Here is a 20,699-nt window from a genome sequence, read left to right on the forward strand (position 1 = left end):
AACCTCTGGCTTCAGTCCCATTGAAAACACTGGGAGATGGTGGCCATTTTGACTTATGGGCAGCCCCACTTCTGCATGCAAAGGCTGTAGGAAAAGTGTGGCCAGATTGACTGAGGGCAGTTTGTCTTCATCCCTGTTGAAAGTAGAGGGAGGAAGTGGCCATTTTGCATAGTGTAAATGCCACGAATCACAAGAGTGTGAGGAAACACCAAATAACATCAGACTCGGGATAAAATGGGCAAGGTAACTCTGAAACAGTCTCACTCTCCTGGCTGATCATGAAGAAGAGGATGAGGGAGGAAAGGGGTTCCTACCAGGCCTTGGTCAGAGTGGATGGGAAGCTCTGAGTGACAGAATCATAGAACTGGAAGGGACCTCGAAAGGTCATCTAGTCCAGTCCCCTGCACTCAAGGCAGGACTAAGTATTATCTTGATCATCTGTGACAGATGTTTGTCCAACCTGCTCTTAAAAATCTCCAGTGATGGAGATTCCACAACCTCCCTAGGCAATTTATTCCAGTGCTTAACCACCCACACAGGAAGTTTTTCCTAATGTCCAACCTAAACTGCCCTTGCTGCAATTTAAGCCCATTGCTTCTTGTCCTATCCTCAGCTGTTAAGAAGAATAATTTTTCTCCCTCCTCCTTGTAACAACCTTTTATGTACTTGAAAACTGTTAACATGTTCTCTCTCAGTCTTCTCTTCTCCAGACTAAACAAACCCAGTTTCTTCAATTTTCCCTCATAGGTCATGTTTTCTAGACCTTTAATCATTTTTGTTGCTCTTCTCTGGACTTCCTCCAATTTGTCCACATTTTTCCTGAAATGTGGTGCCCAAGAACTGGACACAATACTCCAGTTGAGGCCTAATCAGTGAAAGAATTACTTCTCGTGTTTTGTTTACAATACTCCTGCTAATACATCCCAGAATGATGTTTGGTTTTTTTGCAACAGTGTTACACTGTTGACTCATATTTAGCTTGTGATCCACTCTGACCCCCAGATCCCTTTCCACAGTACTCCTTCCTAGACAGTTATTTCCCATTTCGTAAGTGTGCAACTGATTGCTCCTTCATAAGTGGAGTACTTTGCATTTGTCCTTATTGAATTTCATCCTATTTACTTCAGACCATTTCTCCAGTTTGTCCAGATCATTTTGAATTTTAATCCTATCATTTCCTATGAAAAAAAACCCACTTACAACCCTTCCCAGCTTGGTATCGTCTGCAAACTTTAAAAGTCGACTCTCTATGCCATTATCTAAATCATCGATGAAGATATTGAACAGAACCAGACCCAGAACCGATCCCTGCAGGACCCCACTCATTATGTCCTTCCAGCATGACTATGAACCACTGATAATTACTCTCTGGGAACAATTTTCCAACCAGTTATGCACCCTCCTTATAGTAGCACCATCTAGGTTGTATTTCCCTAGTTTGTTAATGAGAAGGTCATGTGAGACAGTATCAGCTTACTAAAGACAAGATATACCACATCTGCCGCTTCCCACTTATCCACAAGGCTTGTTACCCTGATATGGGCCATGAGGATATGACACATGCTAGGTGAACAGCAGACACAGGAGGCGGCCTTACTGCAGGTGGCCAAGCCATCATTCACCTCCTATGCTCAGCCCCAGTCCTCCATGTGGGACACTGGACTCCCATGAGACATCTGATTCAATCTGAGAGCTCTCCAGAGAGATACACGCCCACCTCTTCTCAATCTCAGTGTGAGCACCCTCCATACAGCACAGTCACTTGCACGACCACACACACCAAGTGACCCGAGCATAAGCCAGTTATGTCACTGTGGAGCCAGAGCCTGAGAATTACAGAGGAAAGGTGTATCTACAAGGCACCACTGGCAAAGCAGTCCACCCACTCGCAGGCAGAGGAGCAATCTCTATCTAACATCTCCTGCCACAGCGGGGTACTTGGACAAATCAGTGCAAGGAGGAAGAAGGGGATGAAGGCCAAGGCAGAGGAGAAGGCTCCATTACTGCCCTAATAGAGTCTAGGAGACTCAGAAGCTCTTCTTCACTGAGGCCCAAGCCAGAGAGTTACAGGCTCACTCTAAAGCCAACTAACACCCTTGTGATGGCTGGTGCAGGAGCTACAGAGGCCAGCCCACAGGATTTATGCACTGTCCCTATGTAGAAGTCTGTAAACTGTGATCAAGTCACCCCTTAACCTTCTCTTTGGTAAGCTAAATAAATTGAGCTCCTGAAGTCTTTGACAGTAAGGCAGGTTTTCTAACCCTTCAATCATTCTCATAGCTCTTCTCTGAACCCTCTCCAGTTTATCAGCATCCTTCTTGAATTGAGGTCTGGACACAGTATTCCAGCAGTGGTCATACCAGTGCCAAATACAAAGGTAACACAAACTGTGCACCTACTTGATAGCCAAGGATCAAGCCCTTTTGGCCACAGCATTGCCCTGGAAGCTCATGTTCAGCTGCTTATTCATCATGAGCCCAAAATCTTTTTCAGAGTCACTGCTTCCCAGGATAGAGTTCCCTATTCTGTATGTGTGTCCTGCATTCTTTGCTCCTAGATGTACAGCTGGCTATATTAAAACACATATTGTTTGCATGCCTCCACTTCATAAAGCAATTCACTTGTAGGTGTAAAGAAGGGATTCCCCCCAACCTCCACACATGTATCATGGAAGGGTTTTGCTATCCCCTTCCTCTGAAGCATCCTCCATCATGGCTGGAGATGGGACACTAGGGTATTCTGTCTTTCGGGTGCTTGACTGGCTGGTTCTTGCCCACATGCTCAGAGTCTAACTGACTGCCATATGTAGGGTCAGGAAGGAATTTTTCCCCAGGTCAGATTGGCAGTGACCTTGGGTTTTTGTTTTTTTCCTTTGCCTTGGCCTTTGGCTTCCTCTCAATGAGTCACATGCCAGAATTATTTGGATATATCTCATGTAATCATTTCTCTGCCATTGCGGGGGCCTCAGGCACTGATGCACCTTGGTCCTTCCTATGATCTGCCTGTGCAAATGAGTTTAGTGTGTGGGTGCTGCGTGGTGCTGGTGGCCTGGTGGTCAATTCTGGCCTTAAGGCCTATGACTGCATGACCTCCTGTATAGCACAGGCCAGAGAAGTTTTCCCAAAATAATTCCTGGAGCAGATATTGCAGTAAAACAGCCAATCATGATTTAAAAAGTGTCAGGGATGCAGAATTCACCACAACTCTTCGTAAATTGTTCTAAAGGTTAATTCCCCTCACTGTTAGAAATGTATATCTTATTTCCAGTGTGAATTTGTCTAGCTTCAACTTCCAGCCATTGGAGCGTGTTCTACCTTTCTCTGCTAGCTTGAAGAGTGCTTTGTTAAATCTGTGTTCCCCATGTAGGTACTTACAGCCTGTGAGCAAGTCCCTCCGTAACCTTCTCTTGATTCAGCTAAATAGATTAAGCTCCTTGAGTCTATCACTCTAAGGCAGGTATTCTAATCCTTTAATCATTCCTGTGGATCTTTTCTGAATTGTCTACAATTTATGTACATCCTTCTTGAATTGTGCACACCAGAACTAGACATAGTATTCCAGCAGCAGCTGCATCAGAGCAAAACACAGAGGTGAAATAACCTCTCTATCCTATTCAAGATTCCCTTGTTTATGCATCCAAGGATCACATTCGCCTTTTTTGCTACAGTGTCACACTGGGAGCTCATGTTCAACTGACTATCTCCCACAACCCCCAGGTATTTTTAGTACCACTGCTTCCCAGGACAGAGTCCGTTCCCCTCACCTTGCCCGTAAGTCTGGCCTGTGTTCTTTGTTCCAAGATGGATACATTTACATTTAGCCATATTAAAATAAATGTTGTTTGATTGTGCCCAGGTTACCAAGCGATGCAGCTTGTGCTATACCAGTGACCTGTCCTCTTCATTATTTACCACGTCCTCAATTTTTGTGTCATCTGCAAACTTCATCAGTGATGATTTTGTTTTTTCCAAGTCATTAATAAAAATGTTAAATAGTGTTGGGCCAAGAGCCAATCCCTGCAGGATCCCACGAGAAACACAACCACTCAGTAATGATTCCATGTCTATAATTACATTTTGAGATCTATCAGACAGCTTTTAATCAATTTAATGTGGGCTAAATTTTATATTGTTCTAGAATTTTAATCAAAATGTTGTGTGGTACCAAGTCAAATATCTTACAGGAGTCTACATATATTATATCAACATTATTATCTTTATCAACCAAACTTGTAATCTCATAAAAAAAAATCAAATTAGTTTCAAAGAATCTGTTTTCCATAAACCCATGTTGATTGGTATTACTGTAATTATGTTAATCCATTTTAACTGTTTATTACTCAAGTCTCATATCAACCATTCTATTATCTTGCTTGGGATTGATGTCAGACTGATAGGCTTATAATTATCAGTCATCCCATTTACTCTTTTTAGATATTGGCACAACATTGGCTTTCTTTGTGTCTTCTGGAACTTCCCCAGTGTTCCAAGACTTACTGAAAATCAATATTAATGGTCCAGTGAGCTCCTCGGCCAGCTCTTTTATAACTCTTGATGCAAGTTGTCTGGATCTGCTGATGTTAAAATGTCTAACTTTAGTAGCTGCTGTTTAACACCCTTGTCAGATACTAGTGGAATCGTATGATGACACGTACAAACCCTAAACTGAAGAGCAAGGTGTTAAAGAAAAGCTCTGGGCCCAGGCAACCCTCCCATAACCACACCTGCAACGCCTGAACAACCTGGAGGAGGGGCTTGAAAGGGGAAGCAGAGTAGCTCAGAAGGAGGCAGGCAATGGAAAGGAGCAGATAGTTGCTCAAAATTCTTGGGAGAAGTACGGCCCAGGAGCTCATTGCCAGAGACTTGAGCAAACCTACAAAAAAAGAGGCAGAGGACTGATTGTGCAGGTCAGAGATTTTACCTGAGACTTTGATTTACGCTGTGGGGAAAAGGAGACTTGTGTAGGAAGTGGCTGGGGGAGGGGGCTGATTAGCACCCCAAGGTGCAGAGCGTAACTGCCCACCATGGGGCCCTGGATCACAGAGAGGTGGAGAGGGCCGTGCTTCCCTACCCATTCCAAGAAGACATGAGAACAACAGGAGTCTTCACCTTGGGGAAGAACCCAGCTAGGGAAGACCCTAGCTAGGGAAGACCCTGACCATTCGAGGGCCCAGACCCCCCAAAGTCCCCATATTAAAGGGAAGGACTGGACACCCTTGAAGGGGCTTTGAAGGACATGATGATATTTGCAACTGGGAGGTGACCTGCCACACCCCTGCCTGCTCACTAAGCAGCACTGTTGGTAGTGTTCCATCTTGTACAAATCCAAAGAGTGTTATCACCTTATGAGGAGACTATATCATGTTTTTTCCAAATACAGAACAGAAATATTTATTAAATACTTATGCCTTTTCTGTATTGTTACTGATATTTCTACCATTTCCATCAGGGAAGGGACTGATACCACTGTCAGGATTCTTTTTGTTCCTACTATATTTTAAAAAACCTCCTCTTTATTTTCCTGAACTCTGCTAGTGACAGATTTCTCCCTTATCAGTTTTCTACAGTTCCTAGCTTCTGACTTATAGTATCATCAACTTCCTCTTTCTTCCAGGTGGGATCTATCATCTTTTGTTATTTATAGGTGCCTTCACTTCCCCTGTAAACCATGTTGATTTTTTAAACAATATGGCCTTCTTCCTCAATTGTGGCTTTTCAGGCATCCAGTAACTTGTTTTTAAACAAGTCCCAATTATCATTCAAGTTTTTCCAATTAAATTCTTCCTCCCAGCTGATTTGGCTCATAACTGTTTGCAGCTTTGTGAAACTGGCTCTTTTAAAGCATTATATATAAATAATTACTGGTCTGGATTGTATTCTATTTGCACATTATAAATGTGATCATACCATGACCACTTGTACCTAAGCTACAATTAACTAATAGTTCTGTCATCAGTTCCTCTTTATCTGTCAAGATGAGGTCTAATATATAATTCCACCATGTTGGATTCAACACTTTTTGACTTATGAAATTGTCAGCTGTAATGGTCAGAAATTCCAGGAATGTTTTAGTACTGGCAGCATGAGACTTCCAGCTGTATGTTTCTCAGATTAAAGTCCCCCCTGATCACACAGTCTCTCTCTACTACACATTATACATTGGTGCGTGGTGCTGGGTAGCAGCCTGGGCAGGTCAGCCCCACTCAGTTCCATTTGTAGCCCTTTCCTCAAGGCTCTGTTTATTCTCCAACATACAAACAGAAAGGCAGTGTGGAGTCATAACAAACAGCAGGATTGGGAGTTCAATCCTTGAGGGGGCCTTTTGGGAATTGGTCCTGCTTTGAGCAGGGGGTTGGACTAGATGATCTCCTGAGGTCCCTTCCAACCCTAATAATCTATGATTCTATGCAGTCTATGTATAGCAGTAGCCTCCTGTAGCTAAAGGGTCAGGACCTCCCTCAATTCAGGGGGTTCACCCTCTCAGAGTCTTCACATACAGCCCCAAAAGAGTGCACTCTCTGCTCTCTCCTGGGCCCTGCCTCCCTCAGGTATCTAGATCCTCATTTATAGCCTCAAGCTAGGAATCAGACCTAAGTGCTAGGTGCTGGTCAGCTGGGTTAGTTGTTTTCCAGCACTTGCCTGATCAGCTTCCCTCCATAACAGCACTGATTGCTCCCTGTCCAGGCATTCAAAGGGGCAATCTGCCCTGTTATAGAGCATGAGGAGCTACTCATCCAGTACCCTAGCGTGATTACAGGGGCTGTAGCAGACACCAGCCAACACACATCTTGTATGTTAACTGCTAGGACCTTGATCCATAAGCGCTGAAGATCATTTTCTTCCCTGGTATCAATGAGTCAGAAACAGACAATCCCATTTTGAACATAGAGTACCCCCTCCCCCTCTGCCCACTCCATCCTTCCCAGATAGACTGTACCCATGGATTCAGCCTTCCCGCCCCAGGAATCATCCCCCCAGGTGTCAGGAATACCAACTAGACAAGGTAGGCTCACACATGAGCCTTTCCAATGCCTGTTTGCTGCCCAGGCACCTAGCACTAGTGGCTAGGCAATGAAAGCCTTCCTTCTCCGAGCAGTCCGTCATTCACTCCTCCTCAGCAGCTCCATTAGAGGAAGCCCTGCAGTGGGTGACGGAAGGACACTAGGTCCTGCCTGGGAGAAAGGGGGGTGACTGGACTAGGTGACCTCTCGAGGTCCCCTGCAGCCTGACATTTCTAGGCTGTGATAGCTCCCCCTTTCCCGTTACACCCGCTGCAAGGGGCACAGGACGGGCAAAGCGCTGCAGCGACAGGTCCCCGACCAGCGCCTGGTTTCCTCCCCGCAGCCTGTTTCAGCAGCGTTCACACGAGCCCTACAGCCGGGCGGGGACTGCAAATCCCATCCCGGAGCAGCCAGCCGAGCCCGGCGCTGGCACCACCAGGCGCCGAGGGCCGGACCCGCGCCAAGCACCGCCCCGATCTCCCGGCCGGAGTCCCCCGGGCCGAGCTGCGCAGCCCGGCTCCGCCCTCCCTGCTCGCAGCGCGGCTCAGACGCCAGCTCCGGCCGTGGGGCCGCCGGGAAGGGTTAAGCCGCCTCTCCAGCTGACTGACAGCGATGGTGGCCAGTCCCCGCCGTGCGGAGCGGGGATTAACCCTGCGTTCGCCGGGGGGAGTTCCTGTCTGCCTGGCCCTGCCGGCAAAGGGGCCGCCGCGTTTCTTTGTGTCGGGAGCCCCACGCTCCCAGCCCCTGCGGAAAGCGGGGGTAGGCGAGGGGTACTGGAGGGGAGGTGGGGCGGGGCAGTGGGGGCTGGGGGGAGCGGGGGGCGGACAGGCCAGTGGGTGTTTGGGGAAGTTGAGGCAAGGGCTCATTTACCTTTTGTGTTGTGGGTCCCTCTCCCGTCACACAGGAAAATCCACATGAACTGTTTTGTTGCAGGTTCCCCAGTGTTTCCAAGAGGGGCCCGAAGGAGGGAAGCAGGTTTGAGAACTGGAGCTTAGGCCCTAGCTGGGAAAAGGCCGAACCCCAAAACAGAGAGCAGTTGCAGAGCAGGCGGGCCAACAGCCCCTGCACCTCCAGGTCCAGGCTCGGCTGCAGCAGGTGGGGCCCACTAAAGCGAAAATGGAAAAGCAAGATCCTGTGGAACCAGGACCGGGGAAGGAATCCGAGCGGGCTGCAAAAGATCCTGTTGTGGCACCCCCTGTAACGGTAACTCCCAGATGGTCCCGGATTAGACTACACCAGGTCAAGACGGAGCCACAAGAAGGGATGTCCCAGCGACAGCAGGTGCTGCAGGCCCGACAGACCTCTCCCGAAATTGTATCCGCTCCAGACCCTGCCTTGGGAAACCCTCAGCTGCCGGAGCTCGAGCCAGAGGATGACATTGAGGTCTATCTGGCTTCCTTTGAGCGAGTGGCTGAAGCCTGCCACTGGCCCAGAAGAGAGTGGGTGACCCGACTCCTGCCATCCCTCACTGGAAAAGCCCAACAGGCCATTAGCAGCCTGGATGCCCGAGAGGCCCGAGACTATGGGAAGGTGAAGGCAGCCATCCTGCGAGGCTGTAACATCAGCACGGAGATGCAGCGCCTTCACTTCAGGCAGTTCCGCTACCAGGAGGCCAAAGGGCCCCGAGAGGTCTGCAGCCGCCTGCGGGAACTCTCCCATCGATGGCTGAAGCCGGAGATCCGCACCAAGGAGCAGATCATGGAGCTGCTGATCCTGGAGCAATTCCTGACCATCTTGCCTGAGGAAATCCAGAGCTGGGTCTGGGTACGTCACCCGGAAACCTGCGCCCAGGCTGTGTCCCTGGCAGAGGATTTCCAGCTGGGACAGCGAGAGGCTGGAGTGTGGGAGCAGCAGGTGAGAGCAGGTGCAGGGGAATGTCCATTGGGCTCTGCAGGGCATTTGACAGGGCAGGTTTGGGCACTGGGTGAACATAGAAATTCTCAAGGCAGGACGTGAGTGGGGCTTGTTCTGCATAATCCTGCTCTCAGCACTGGGGTCTGGGCTGTCTGGGGCTTAGGGCTCAGCTGGGTCCCCAGCTCCAGGGATTTCCAGAGCTCCCTGCTGCGTGTGCTCTGCAGATCCTGGTGTCCTCTAATTTGTAAATGGCACTGTCTCTTTAGTATGCAAGGTCACTCAGTTCCCTTCAGCAGCCCTTCTTGGGGATGATGGTGACAGGACGACGACCTCCTCAGCACTTGGCCTGGTAGGGATGCCTCAGCAGCACATTGCAAGCAGAGCTGGTCACTGGTTTGAAATGTGCTATTAGAGAAGCATTTCTTGCGTGGGGCTAGATGCTGCTCACTTGGCATGTGAGCCAGGGAAGAGGCAGTTTCAAATCATACTAAATGACCCCATCTGAAGCTTAAAGGCAGGTGCCCAGCTTTGCCCAGAGAAGTTCAGTGGACATTTTGTGCCCAGGGAATTTTCAAAGTTGGTATCGACTGAGCCCAAGTTGACCAGATGCCCAGGAACATTGAATGGGGGGGCTCAGGACTGAGTGGACTTCGCCACTAAGTATACATCACCATATGTACTTGCCATGTACTAATGACAGCTAAATGCCAATTTTCAATCAGCATACATGCATGCTGTAATCAGACCCTGATGGCAAGGTCGAAGGTGCAGGACTTCCACTTGGACCAGACCCCAGAACTTCTGCCCTCATTGTACCCCCTGGAGGAAGGGGTGTGGTATCTCCCTCTGGGGCCCTCCCCCAAGTCATTGGTGGTGTCCACAGGGCCCAGCACTGAGGGAAATTCTCCACTGGTGAGAATTCCTGCACACCATGGTGTCCCTCAGGATAGTTGTGGGTCTGTCACCCTGCAGATCACACCTATCTGGAAGCCCCCTAGGCTTGCAGGCCGTGGAACGCTACGTGTCTGTCGCGTCCCCTGTGGCAGGGATGTACAGTACTGGGCAGTGTTCAGTACCTACCCTGACTGGCAGGGCTCTTCTTGGTCAGCCTCATTGGCTCATCACTTTGGGGGTGAGCCTTCCCACATGTATGCCTGTTCTTCGGTGAGGAAGACTCTCCAAGTCCTATTGACCCTGGTAGGGATTGGGGGAGCCTTCACCCTGGGGGTGGACCTCTTTGCTAATGGGGCCTTTTAAATATGACTCTTCCCCCTCCGCTGTAATTCTCAGGCCTGGTTCCACAGTGACCCATGTGGTTCCTTCTTAGGTCACAGTGCGTGTGAAGGTCGAGGAAGTGACCCCAGAGGAGGTGGAGACCCCTGAAGCATTATGGGAATCTCAGAGTTCCCAGCTGGAGCCACCACAGCCCAATACCATGTGGGGATCCCAGGAGGAGGTAGGACGGAGCAAGTACAAGTTGCCACGTGCCTCTGAAGAGGAGATGGACGCTCTACAGGAAACTGGTAATAAGCCACATAGGCTGGTTAGGAGTGCCTTTCTGAGGAAAGGGTGTGTGGAGGGGACGGCGTGGAGGGGAGAATTGGGGGAACCGAATGTCTCAGAGGATTTATAGTGAGGTGTGGACCCATCAATCTGTAGGTTAATGCACAGCAAGATTAGTGCCTACGGAACAGGCCACGTAATGGTGGTAGGTCAATCTTGGTGGCGATTTGTGGGCTTCATAGCTAACAGGAACCTTAGGGACCTTGGAAGGTGGGGAAATATGCAAGTCGTTCACAGGTGGGATTGGAGTTTCAGAGGAAGAGTCTGTGTGGAGGCTGATGTCTCGTATAACATATGGTGTTATGGATACAATGTGGATTGCACTCTGACTGCCCCCTAATCAAGTGGCTGCCTCCTTCTGCCATCTCTTGTTTCCTGTTCAGGATCCTACCAAGGAAGTGGCTTCTCCTCCTGACCTACATCCCTAGGCCTTCCCATGCATCCTGACTGATTCCTGAAAGGAGCCACGTCCTCCCATCCATCCTCTAGGTGCTAATATGAGGAGTGAGGGCAGAATTGGCACCTCCTAAATTGCTCCCCAGAATGTAAAGGGGATTCATATCCCTGATGGTCTCCTCAGAGGCACCGTGGTTATTTTCTTACTCTTCCAGCAGATAAATGAGAATGAGGAGAATCCTCAGCAGGAAGGGCCTGAGATAGGGAGTTCATGGGATATTATCCCAGAGGGAGCCTGGCGTCCGTCCCTGGAGCAGCCTCTGGGAGTAGCAAGGGTGGGGCTGTAGTACAGAGAGGGCTCAGGCATGTTTCTCACTGTCTAACCTGACCCAAGGGCTCTGTGCAGACACTGTTGGGTGGGACTGTTCACCTTCACAGAAAAGTTCTGTCCAGCAGGTGGGTGCTCCCTGACTTGGCTTATAACAGTCGTGGACCTTTTCCCAGCCTTTCTTATAGCCCCTACTGCTGACTTGCCTCCCATGCATCAAGTCAGGTGGTAGGTTTCCCTCCTCCGGTGGTGGCATTTTCTGTGTTCACCTTCCCCTCCACCTGTGTCTCTCCCACTCAAGGCATCCTTTGAGGAGCAGTTACCCCTTCTGGGCATGATGACAGGGTAGTTTTCTGGGCGCCTTCCAGGTTTTCCTCAGCAGATGTGTTCAGCTGTTCCTCCACAATCTAGAAAAAGTGTTAAGTCCCACCCAAGAGATCCCTATTAGTAGGAGGGGTCCCACCCCCAGCTATCCCTGACAGTTCTCGGGCAGCTCTAGGACTGTCCTGCTCACTCTCATGCACCCAGCGTAAACTCCTGTGATGCACTAACTCTTGTAAGGGTTGATCTGCAGAGCTGTCTAATCATGCCTTGGGCAGTGCCATATCCAGCAAGGCTGGTAACAGCCAGATGGCTAACAGAGAAGGTGCTCCCTCTGATTCCTGCTGTGCCAGGCTTTTCCATTCCCACCTGCCTGGCCTGTAGGGGCTGGGGGAACAATCTGATGCTTCTCTGCCAGCCTCACTGCTTCTTGTCCACTGGGAGGCTGATGCCCTTTGCTGGTCTCAGCATGTGCAGCCATCGTCCTAGTCAGGTGGCTCCCCAGCCTTTCCCTTGTGTCATTCACCTTGTTGCATTCAGTATCTCTACATCATGTCTGTCTATTATCTGTCTCTCACAGACTGTCAACAGGGACCCATGCCCTTGCACATAGCTTCCTTTGGACACAGCTTCCTGGGACAGATGGCTGCTGTACTAGTGTCCTCAGAGGCAATCAGTCCATCACCTCTGGTAGTGTTAGGTTCCAGGGCCTTAGCAGAGAGGGCTGAGTCTAGGCTGCATAGCTGTTCCTCGTGGCCAGTGCTGAGTCCTTGCCATCCATTCACCCAGTGTCCTCTCCTCTCTGGAATTTCGGGATGTTCTGGCAAGGGGAGTGTAGGAACCACAATTCACCACCACTCTGGACTTAGTGCTACATTGGAAATGTCTCTTGAGACACTGATGTAAGCGACACAATAGTGAAGTACTGCCTAGAGCATATGATTCAGGATGGCACAAAGCATTACTGGGCTGATGGGATGGGACATCCTGGGCACCTGCTGCCAGGATAAAAGTGATTCCTCCTGACAACAGCAGGATCTCAAATAAATTCTCTTTTCCAATGAGCAGGTGCCAGGATCCTGAGCAGAGCGGAGGAGCGGCCCAGTTTCGGAGAGCAAGAAAACTTGGATCTGTCCCGAACATTGCAAGGCGGATCAGAAGAGAGTGTCGCCCGCAGACTTGAGCAGGAAGAAGCCTGCAAGAGGCAGAAGAGAAACTCGGCTGGGAATGAGCGAATTCCGCCAAGGGTGTTCCCACAGCTCCTTGCTCAAGGGACACCTAGGACCGTAAGAGACCTTAAAAGCCAGGAGAGCAGCGTTCACATGATGGAGAAACCCCACAGATGTCGAGACTGTGGGGAAAGGTTCTGGGAGAAGCAGGACCTCGTGGTCCATGGGAGAGTCCATGAGAAGGACAGACCCTATCCCTGTCCTGAATGTGGGAAGAGCTTCAACAGACTGACCCATCTCCGAACCCACCAGAGAACCCACACGGGAGTGAAACCTTACTCCTGTGGGGAGTGTGGGAAAAGCTTTGGCCACCTCTCCACACTGACCACGCACCAGAGACTGCACACAGGGGAGAGACCCTACTCCTGTGCTGAGTGCGGGAAAACCTTCACCAACCCCTCGGACCTCAACAAGCACCAGCGCTCCCACACGGGTGAGCGGCCCTACCCCTGCGCCGAGTGCGGGAAGCGCTTCAGCCAGCAATCCAATCTGACAATGCACCAAAGAAGCCACACCGAGGACAGACCGTACCCCTGCACCGAGTGCGGGAAGAGCTTCAAGTACCTTGCTGATCTCACCGTGCATGAGCGCTCCCACACGGGCGAGAGGCCCTTTCCCTGCCCTGAGTGTGGGAAAAGCTTCAGTAACAAATCCTCTCTGGCTCGTCACCAGAGAATCCATGCTAGAGCTGCAGCCAGAAACAAGTGAGACCTGCTGGCCAAGAGCACCACTCCAGCTGTGTGTGTATAATAACGTGAAGTAGAGGAAATGGAAGGAACTTGGAGAAATCAGCCCCCTTCTCCCAGTACCAATTCCATCCCTCCCTCACAGACCCCATGAGGTGGATTAAGAACCATGAGAACAGAGGGTGGCTTCACCTTATGCTTTGAGGAGTCCCAGCCCCTGAAACCCCTCAGCAGGGACTGCTCCCTTACCTACTCTACTTAGCAATTGAGCAGCCTGTCTCTCATGTCCACATGAACATCAGTTAATCTGCTCTGGTTTCCCTGTAGCTTCTCTTAAGGGCTGGGCTGGGCTGGGCTGGGCTGGGGCTTATTACAGGCTCTGTATTTCTGCTGCTTTGGGGTGGGTGTTTGCAATACCTAGGGACTTGCCTAGGCTGTGAGCAGATCAGTCGAGATAGGGAAGAGATTTCTCCCAGGGGTTGGGAGGCCCGAGATCTCTCAGTTTCATGAGGAAAAAGAACCAAAGAATTCCTCAAGGGCGGCTGCTTATGTCAAACGCATGAGGTGACATCAGACCCAGCACTGCTGGGAACTGTGGATCCAAGGGGAGGTGTTTGGCCACATCTGTGTCAACCAGCTTTGCCGCTGTGGCCTGCACAACCACCCTCTTCACACTCCAGACTTTCCAAGCCGTCCAGCGTCCCTCTGTAACTATGCCCAAAGTGTGCCGCATCATCCCATCTCCTGAGAGGAGCTTCCTGCTATTTCCTGTCCCAAACTAAGCATTTTTGTTTGCTGTGTAATTAATTGTGTGTGTTTATTCATTGCCTCATTAGTTTGCTACTCCTGCCCTGCTTGCTGCCACGTTAACTCTTTATTTACTGCTCTGTCTCTGCAATGTGCTTTTTTTTTTGTGCATATTGTGTGACTGTTTAGCTGCCCATCAGTACAACTGTCGCTTTAGCTGTTTCTTCGGAGAGTTTGAGCATGTAGCCTTGATCCTGCAATGAACTTTCCACAAGCAAGATCAGGGCCTTAATTTTTATTGACTGACCTACCTCGTCTGCTGCTTTTCTGAATTGCTGGTATTTTTTAGTTGAATCGTCTGAATAGTCATCGTAATTAAGTGAGTAGTGTTCATCATCAGTTATTGCTCTACATGCTTAATTCTTATTAGTCACTTGACATGGTCTAACTGCATTATTATGTCCCTTAATTAGCTATCCTGTGTCATTTGCCCTTTTGTCATTTTTGTTTGTTGTTATCTGCAGTCCTGATTTCCCAATCACTGTAATGAGGGGTTTATCAGACCCCTGGGGGTGTTTCAGTTTGTCAAATGGTAAGGGAGAGACGCAGAAATTGGGACGACTGGGGAGGGGAGAACTCAGACACTTATAAGGGAGACTGAGATGTGCAGCGGGACACCAGGCAACATGAGGACCAGGGGTGCAGCCTGATCTGGATCCTATGTGCTGAACTGGGTCACCTATTGCAGAACTAGAGGCGGTTCAGAGAACAATGAAGGGAATAATCAAGGCCTGGAAGAACTCTCCTATGAAGAGAGATGGATAAGATGGGGGTGTTTCCCTTAGGAGATGAATGAGTGGCAAGATAATAGCATATAAAATAATAGGAATAAAGACAATAGATCAGGACATTCTCTATTCTCCTTGTCTCATAACACACAAATCTGGGGATCCTGAATGAAACTAAAGGGGGGCAAATTAGCCTAATAGACTTTAAGGCCAATAGGACTATCATCTAGTCTGTCCTACTGCCCATCACAGGCCACAGAACCTCACCTAACCACTCCTGTAATAGGCTCCTAACCTCTGGCTGAGTTACTGAAGTCCTCAAATCTTGACTCAAAGACTTCAAGTTACAAGGATGCCACTGTTTCCTCTATTTCATACCCTCAAGTGACCCATGCTGTAGAGGAAGGCGAAAAAACACCAGGGACTCTGGTAATATTCCTTCTCTACCCCAGATATGGAGATCAGTTGGATCCTGTGAATGTAGGTGAGATCCACCAGCTGGACACCTGAGAACCTTCCCCATCTAGTTTCCCATCTCTGGCATTTGGATGTATTTGCTGCTAGCAGTCTCAGATGGGCAACCTCATCATACTATCTCCTCCATAAACTTAACAAGCTCAGTCTTGAAACCAGTTAGTTTTTTTACCCCTACTCCTCCCTTTGGAAGGCTGTTCCAGAACTTCACTCCTCTGATGGTTAGAAACCTTCATTTAATTTGAAGCCTAAACTTGCTGAGGGCCAATACATCCATTTGTTCTTGTGTCAGCATTGGCCCTTAACTTAAATATCTCCTCTCCCTCACTGGTATTTATCCCTCTGATGCATTTATAGAGAGCAATCATATGTCCCCTCAGCCTTTGTCTGGTTAGGCTAAACAAGCTAAGATCATTAAAACAACAAGGTATCCAGTGGCACCTTAAAGACTTAAGATTCTAAGCTTTCCTGGGTAAAAAACCTCACTTCTTCAGATGTATGGAGTGAAAGTTACAGATAATGCCTGTATCTGTAACTTTCACTCCATGCATCTGAAAAAGTGAGGTTTTTTTACCCACGAAAGCTGCCCAAATCTGTTAGTCTTTAAGGTGCCACTGGATGCCTTGTTGTTTTTGTGGATACAGGCTAACAAGGCTATGCCCTGATACTTAAGATCCAGTTTGAATTCATCTTTCTTAAACATGGGAGACCAGAACTGCACACAGTATTCCAGCTGAGGTCTCCCCAGTGCCTTGTATAATAGTAATAACACTTCCATAGCTCTGTTGGAAATACCTCATCTGATGCATCCTAGAATTGCATTAGCCTTTTTCACAGTTGTATCACATTGATGGCTCATAGGCATTCTGTGATCAGCCAACACACTCAGGTCTTTCTCTTCTGTCACTTCCAATGGATAAGGTGCCCACTTCATAGCAAAAATTCTTATTAGTCTCTAAGTGCATGACTTTGCACTATTAAATTTCATCCCATTTCTATTACTCCAGTGTTCAAGGTCATCCAAATCTTCATGTATGATATTCTTCCTCCATACCAGCAATACCTTCCAACTTTGTGTCATCTGCAACGGCTATTAGCGCACTCTCACACTGAAAAATAATAAAAGGAAATACTTTTTCACACAGCATGTAATTTAGACGGAGGACGTAATTTTTGACCTCATTGCCACAGGAAGTCCATGAGGTCAAAAACTTAGCAAGATTAAAAAAGGACTGGATACATATGTGGATATTCTTATATCCAATTACAGTAATTATTACATACAAAATTATGGTGATGATATTACACCTCATGCTTCTGGGTTTACACCAATCTCTAATTGTAGGCAATCAGGATAAGACTTTATGTGGGAGTGGATTGTCCTATATTTGCTACTGCGGGGGGTTCTTACACCAGCCTCTGAAGCATTTGATGTTAGCCACACTCAGGATACAGGACTAGATGGACCTTGGGTCTGATCCAGTCTGGCAATTTCTATATTCCCACGATTTCCATATCATGTGATAAAGGGACAGCTTCTCCACCCCCAGCCATCTATCTCTTACCTTTTTGTCTGCAGTCCAGGTGGAACTACACAGTGGGAAGAAGGGACCTAACACTCCAGAAAAGACATTACAGTATTTGAGAATTTACAGTAAGGAGGAGGCAATTGGTGTCGCTTACCTTAAAATGTGACCGGTGTAAGAATCAGGGTAGCCAGAATGGATGCTAGCCCAGCATCTTTGCATCTGCACGGAGTGTCTGGAAGAGATAGTTACCCTTTGGAGCAGGCATCTTGCTATTGCCATGCAGACATCACATGTCCTGGAGTGTTGGGCTCCCTGAACCACAAAGTAAAACCAGACTTGGAACTTCAAGGTAGTTAGTGAGCCTTGTGCATTGTGACTGGATGCCTGGCTTCCTGCAGCCCAGCTGTTCTCAGTGTGGATGAGTGTGTGACTTGGCAAGTTAGGTCATAACTCACTCCTGGTGCACCTGCTCTCTGGGAAGGGAATAGGGGTAGCTGTAATGGAGACAAGACTCAGGAATTGCCACTGCCATCGACCCCTGACAAACAGGCTAACCAGTGGCCAAATCTTCAGAAAGGACTCTGACAGCTGCTGCTGAGGAGTCAGTGTTGGAAACATGCAGGTCGCAGGAAAGCAGCCCTGAGATGTCAAAATGGAATGGCAGAATGTCCTTTTCCAAGGACTTTGTGAGTTGCCAAAAGAAGAGCAAAAGGGCCATGAATAAGGACTGGAGGGGGACAAGACCTGCTTTGTAGACTTCATAGGAGGAGTGAGAGAGACTCCAGTGAAAGTGTAGGAAGAGGAGCCAGGTCTAGGTCAGTTTTTGCCATCTCCAACAACTCATAAATATTCTTAATCCCAGTGTGGCTCTGAGCCAAGACAGGCTGGATCCCAAGTCCTACACTCTCACTGCCCAGGGAACAGATGACACCGAGGCCTGTCTGACATAAGGTATATCTAATCTTCAACCTGGGATGTAATTCGCAGCTCGAGATGCTCTGAGCCAGCATACTAAAAATAGAGTATAGTTGGCGTGGCAGGAGGGATTAGCTGCCCACATATACCAGTCCAACAAGATGCCTGGCACGTTCTCAGGGCAGCTAGCCCCCACACCGCCATGGCTACACTCTATTTTAGCACACCAGCTCAATCAGAGCTAATGTGGCTAGGGCTCCTCGACTGGGAAATTACACCCTCTGCTCAAAACGTAGATGGACCTATAGTGCAAGCAGGTGGCAAGGACGGGCACATAGGGCTGGCCACAGGAGGAGCTCACCTCTCCCTGGAAAGGCCCTGGAATCTTACACTACTGGGGAAGCTATCAGAAGGAAGTAGGAGGGTCCAGGGAACAGAAGAGATCCCAGGCCTCAGTGTCAGCTCTAGAAATCTCCCTTCCAGCCTGCCTGGTCAGAGAGACTCTGCCCCTAGTTTAGGGGTTCTCAAATGGGGATTGTGACCCCTCAGGGGGTTGCAAGGTTATTACGTGGGCGGTCACAGCTGTCAGCCTTCACTCCCAAACCCTGCTTTGCCTCCAGCATTTATAATAGTGTTAAATATTTTTAAAAGTGTTTTTAATTTATAAAGGGCAGTTGCACATAGGCTTGCTGTGCGAAAGAGGTCACTAATGCAAAAGTTTGCGAACAACCACCTTAGCTTGTCTTCCTCCCTTTTCTTCATTTCCCGCCCAGCCCTCTGACCACTGAGCGACAGCCATCTTCCCTGAGAAGTTTGGCTTCAGTCTCCTTGAAAACAATGGGAGCTGGCAGAGGCAGTCACCTATACCGGGGGCAGCCTCACTGCCACACACAAAGGCTGCAGGAAAATGGGGACTATCTTGACTGAGGCCAACTTGGCTTTAGATCAGCTGGAAATAATGGGAGATGATGGCCATTTTGAATAAGGGAATAGTCACAGACTTGATGCCAAGAACTACACGATGGTGAGAAACTCAAAAAATCCCCCAACAAATACTGCCTGGCAGCTCTGCCTGCCCCTCCTGCAGGGCTGTGAGAACACAGCACCTGCTGGATAGAATATGAACAGGGCACTTGGGGATGGCAAAAAGAGGTGGCTGTTTCACTGTGGGATGCCAAGCTACCACAACCCCAGACTCACAGGTCCTGCCCCATATGCCCCGAAGGCTCATCCCTGTAAGACACCTGATTCTCCCTGTGAAGTCTCCAATGAGATGCAACACCCAGCATGAGCTTTCTCTACATTAGAGCCCCAGGCATCTGCTCCCCTCTTGAAATACTTGTCAGCTGAGACCCCTATTATCTTCAAATCTTCTTGGTGAGGACCCTACTACCACTGTGCAATCTCTGTTATCCAATCAAGTGCACAGTGCTTTAGCAATAAAGGATTCCATGCCTCAATTTAATTCTCTAAACCAACCTGTCCCTCCATATTCTCAGCCATATGGACTTCCCTCCTCACTATTCCTTCAGTGCCCCCCATACCTTACACACTGGAGGGGCAGCCCCTGATCCCTATAGATGCGAATTATCAGTTTACTGGAGTGCTCACAGCTCCTTTTAAGGACACTGGGTAGTTAGTACTATGGTCCTAGGGTGACCAGATGTCCCAATTGTATTGGGACAGTTCCTATTTTTGGGTCTTTTTCTTATAAAGGCTACTATTACCTCCCACTCTCTGTCCCGATTTTTCACATTTCCTGTCTGGTCATCCTGTGTGGTCCCAGGAGTCTGGGACATACACTCAGGACTCCGCTGCAATCACTGAGGCTGGGAGCTCTGAGATTGCCATAATGCTCCAGGAGGTGCTATCTCCTCTGAGGTCAATTCCTTGCCCTTTAACCACACTGGGAACAAATATGGCCACAGACCCAGGTCTTGAGAATTACCAGAGGAGAACAACATCTAAATGGCAAAGAGAAAGGATAAATTTCAGCCTAACTATGCCAGGTCTACACACAATGGAACAACTCTGTGAAAGGAGGCAGAAGAAAAGGCTCTGGCTCGATGGAGGCTGGGTAATGGGAAAGGGAGAACTGCAAGAAACGTAAGATACACTCAGCTCCCAAATCACCTACATATTGTGCAGACCTGTAACCCCCTCTACTGCCCCACCCAGTACAAAGCCCCACCCCCAGTCCCTGCATGATCCTCCTATACATCCCACCCACCTGGCCTGTAACTTCAGCTACTCAGAAGGCCAAGGCCCTGCTCTGCCCTCCCTGCCCCACATACTCTCCCAAATGGGGGCGGATTTTTACCCTGTTGCTTTTGTTCAGTGTCTCTCATCCCAGTGAGGAGCGTGTGAGGACTCAGGGGAGCTGAGAAAGGGGCTGGAGAGGCCAGAGGACCCTGAGATGGGTTCACACGGGCAGGTTCCTGAGAACTAAGGGGTGTGCGGGGCAGGTGTCTGCCGGGGGGCAGCCCGAGGAAGATGCTGGGGGGAAGTGGCTCCTTTGAATCCCTTGACTGGTGACCCTGGAAGGGAGCTGGCCCTGGGCGGGGGTCTCTGCGGGGAGCCCCTGCCCGGGAGCCCCAGCCCCCTGCAGAGGGGCAGCCCGTGGGGGGCGGGGGGGGCGGCCCTGGCCCGTTGCCCCCTGCCCGGCTCCAGGGACTGAGCCCCCGAGGCGGTCGAGCGGGGCCGGGCTCTGAGTGACTGACAGCGATCGGGGCCAATCCTCGCGCTGGGGATTAACCCTGCGCTGGCCGGGGCGGAAGCTCTTTGTCTGGGGAACCGGCCCGGCCTCCCCCTGTGTCGGGGCGGTGCGACGAGGTGAGGCGGGGGATGGCCGGGACCGGGGGTTCCGGGT

The 20,699-nt window shown here is 49.4% G+C and overlaps 1 protein-coding gene across 1 annotated transcript in view; it reads left to right on the plus strand.

Annotated features, from left to right (window-relative positions):
- Positions 1–20,699, plus strand: part of LOC116819961 (uncharacterized) — a 39,841-nt gene that overhangs the window by 11,044 nt on the left and 8,098 nt on the right. The window contains 3 exon segments of the mRNA XM_075071255.1: positions 8,003–8,854; positions 10,182–10,377; positions 12,528–13,398. Coding sequence (XP_074927356.1) covers positions 8,003–8,854; positions 10,182–10,377; positions 12,528–13,398 — 1,919 coding nt within the window.

The sequence above is a fragment of the Chelonoidis abingdonii genome, chromosome 11 (assembly GCF_003597395.2).
Source record: "Chelonoidis abingdonii isolate Lonesome George chromosome 11, CheloAbing_2.0, whole genome shotgun sequence".
Taxonomy (NCBI): domain Eukaryota; kingdom Metazoa; phylum Chordata; order Testudines; family Testudinidae; genus Chelonoidis; species Chelonoidis abingdonii.